General features: G+C 40.9%; 1 protein-coding gene across 1 annotated transcript; it reads right to left on the reverse strand.

The window, feature by feature from the left end:
- Positions 1-279: 279 nt before the first annotated feature.
- Positions 280-2,614, reverse strand: LOC138947954 (1-deoxyxylulose-5-phosphate synthase YajO-like). The gene is made up of 3 exons (XM_070319479.1): positions 2,458-2,614; positions 1,771-1,913; positions 280-454 (listed from the first exon to the last, which is right to left on the reverse strand). The coding sequence occupies exons 1-3, from the start codon at positions 2,563-2,565 to the stop codon at positions 280-282; spliced, it is 426 nt and encodes a 141-aa protein (XP_070175580.1). The 5' UTR covers positions 2,566-2,614.
- Positions 2,615-3,512: the final 898 nt, after the last annotated feature.

Genomic DNA, 3,512 nt, shown 5'->3' on the forward strand with positions numbered 1-3,512 from the left:
AAGTGCAACACTGAATGACCACAAAATGCAATATTGAGCCACAAAGTGCAATATGCGGCCACAAAGTGTACATTTGGGCCAAAAAGTGCAACATAGGACCACAAAGTGCAAAATTTGGCCACAAAATGCAATATTGGGCCTCAACGGGTATTATGTTGCAACACAGGGTCACACAGTGCCGAACAGCATACAGAGCTTTAAGATCTTTTTTTCAAAAAGAAACAATACATTTTTATACATGTATCTATCGGTCTTGAAACGGGATGCCGTGTCCGCTAATTAACCGTCCGTGAACTGTACCTGATAAAGGTCCACGTAGTCTGTCTGCAGTCGTTGCAGGCTGTTGCTGATGCTGTTGGTGATGTGACGACGACTGCAGCCCGCCGCGTTGGGGTTGCTGCTGTCCATGGTGTTGAAGAATTTGGTGCCCACCACGAAACGGTCCCTCTCCTGGCTGTGTGATAAACAGTGGCACATTGTCTTACAACAGGACGAGTTGATGCTGTGATGCGGATGTTGTTGAAGATTTCTCGCTTGTCTTTGACTGTTAAGCTCGAACGACTCACCTTCGTTGTCATTTTGTTATATCGTAGTTTTTGTGTGTGCGGGGGGGGGGGGGGGGGGGGCGCTGGAGGGGGGGGGGGGGGTGGTGTTTAGTTTCACCACAAACATCCGTAAAGTTCCGGCGGCCCTGATGGTTGCAAAAAAAGCACAGACCATCTTATCGATTTTTATTGAATGTTGCAATCTTTCTGCTGTACGAAATGTCAGTTTGACCTTTTTACATTTAGTCAAGTTTTGACTAAATGTTTTAACATAGAGGGGGAATCGAGACGAGGGTCGTGGTGTATGTGTGTGTGTGTGTGTGTGTGTGTGTGTGTGTGTGTGTGTGTGTGTGTGTGTGTGTGTGTGTGTGTGTGTGTGTGTGTAGAGCGATTCAGACTAAACTACTGGACCGATCTTTCTGAAATTTGACATGAGAGTTCCTGGGAATGATATCCCCGGAAATGTTTTTCTTTTTTCGATAAATGTCTTTGATGACGTCATATCCGGCTTTTTGTAAAAGTTGAGGCGGCACTGTCACACCCTCATTTTTCAATCAAATTGATTGAAATTTTGGCCAAGCAATCTTCGACGAAGGCCGGACTTCGGTATTGCATTTCAGTTTGGTGGCTTAAAAATTAATTAATGACTTTGGTCATTAAAAATCTGAAAATTGTATAAAAAAAAATATAAAAAAAATTATAAAACGATCCAAATTTACGTTCATCTTATTCTTCATCATTTTCTGATTCCAAAAACATATAAATATGTTAATTTGGATTAAAAACAAGCTCTGAAAATTAAAAAAATTAAAAATTATAATCAAAATTAAATTTCTAAAATCGTTTCAAAAACTATTTCATCTTATTCCTTGTCTGTTCCTGATTCCAAAAACATATAGATATGATATGTTTGGATTAAAAACACGCTCAGAAAGTTAAAACGAAGAGAGGTACAGTAAAGCGTGCTATGAAGCACAGCGCAACCGCTGCCGCGCCAAACAGGCTCGTCACTTTCACTGCCTTTTGCACTAGCGGCGGACTACGTTCAGTTTCATTCTGTGAGTTCCACAGCTTGACTAAATGTAGTAATTTCGCCTTACGCGACTTGTTATATATTTGTTACAACGTCAAACATTTAGATTGACGGGTAAGCTCAATTGCTAATAATTTTAAAAAAACTAATAATTATAACAAATATTTGAGAGAGAAAAAAAGGTTTACTTACTTTTTGAGCCAAGTGCCGACAACTCTTTCGGAGTCACCCCGTCCATAGCCGTCTGCCGTGTCGAGGAAGTTACCTCCCCACTGCACAAAGCGCTGAATCACAGCGTGCGAATCCGCCTCGCTCAAGTTACTGGGACTGCCTATCTGTAAAAACCAACAGAAATAGATGTACATACAGGCAAAGGGGCAGAGTATTGAATCAAATTGAATAAGAAGAAAAGTTCAAATGCCTCTGAGTAACAGTTTCGCCTGGGCCTGTTTAGCAGACATTTGTTAGAGTGCATCTTTCTGTACTGTCGGTGGTTTTTTGTTGTTGTTTTTTTTACATCTAATAAGTCTTAAAATCATAAAGGAATTAAAATGAAACTAGAAATTAAGAAACGAAATGAATAGAAGTGATGAAATTTAAGTTAATTATTCTCTCATGTGTCAGGATATTGATACCACATAACTCTCACTTTTTCTCAGTTGCTGATGACACTATAAGAGCGCTTATACTTCCCTGATATCTAAATAGCGATTGAATTAAGTATTACTCACATGTGACTTGCCTAAGGTCAGGGTACCCAGGCAGATGCCTCGAATCTGATGCCGCATAACTCTCACTTACTCTTGCTGTTTATACTAAGAGCGCTTACTTCCCTTTCTTTCTTAGATCTATTTAGCACTAGAACCAGGTATTACTTACATGTGACTTTCCGAAGGTCATGGTACCCAGGCAGATATTGGATACACGCAGGCCAGACTTGCCCAGGTACGTGTACTGACATCTCGCTGTCTCTGGAACACTCTCCATCTCCTTTTGGTCGTCAACAGGTAAAAACTATAGGTGCGCTTTAGCGACTGGGGTTCTGGCTGTGTGTGTGTGTGTGTGTGTGTGTGTGTGTGTGTGTGTGTGTGTGTGTGTATGTGTGTGTGTGTGTCTGTCTGTCTGTCTGTGTCTCTCTGTGTGTGTTTGTGTGTCTGTGTGCGTGTGAGTGAGTGAGTACGTACGTGGATGTGTGCGTGCATGTGAGCAGGACTGTCAAAACAACGAATTTTAAGTTGCTACTATAATCGACTGCGAACTTCACGAAACATGATACGCGAAATCCTTATGGTGTCAACGCAACAGTAAAAACTGACAGAACTAGTGTCATAATCATAGAGCAAAAGTACAATATAGCGAAAAGAAAATACGAAGGTAACTCTGGATCAAAAGGAGCAGCGGACTGCTGAACATGAATATACTGTAACCTTGTAAACGCCCACCCCCTACTGTGTCCGGGCGTTTACTAAGAACTTTACGGTACTAACGCACACAATCAACAGACACAGATCTATACGGTGAGAGAAGATGGTATCACTGGGTCAGTGTGTGTTGAAAATACACCATATAGTACAGACAGAGACAAAAAGACATGCATAGATAAGAGCTGAAATAGACGTCCACACTAACACATTATGACAAGCGTAGGAACACAAGCACAAACACACACAAGAAAAATGTTCATTCAAAATGAACAGCGTCGATGCAATGTCCACCAAAGATTTATTTTGGGAAGTGTTAAAGGTTAGGGTCAAAAGTTAATGAATTGCATGTTGTGCTGGATATATAAATTGTTTATTTCAGTCAATGCTTGATTCATAAGTACATTTTTCAGCATGGTGCATCTACAGGAGGGTGCTCCAACAATGATGCATAGTGCCAACATTTAGCGCAAACTTTTCACAACAGTGCATTATTACCACAAAGCGCATACA

This window comes from Littorina saxatilis, linkage group LG15, assembly GCF_037325665.1.
Source record: "Littorina saxatilis isolate snail1 linkage group LG15, US_GU_Lsax_2.0, whole genome shotgun sequence".
NCBI classification, from domain to species: Eukaryota; Metazoa; Mollusca; class Gastropoda; order Littorinimorpha; family Littorinidae; genus Littorina; species Littorina saxatilis.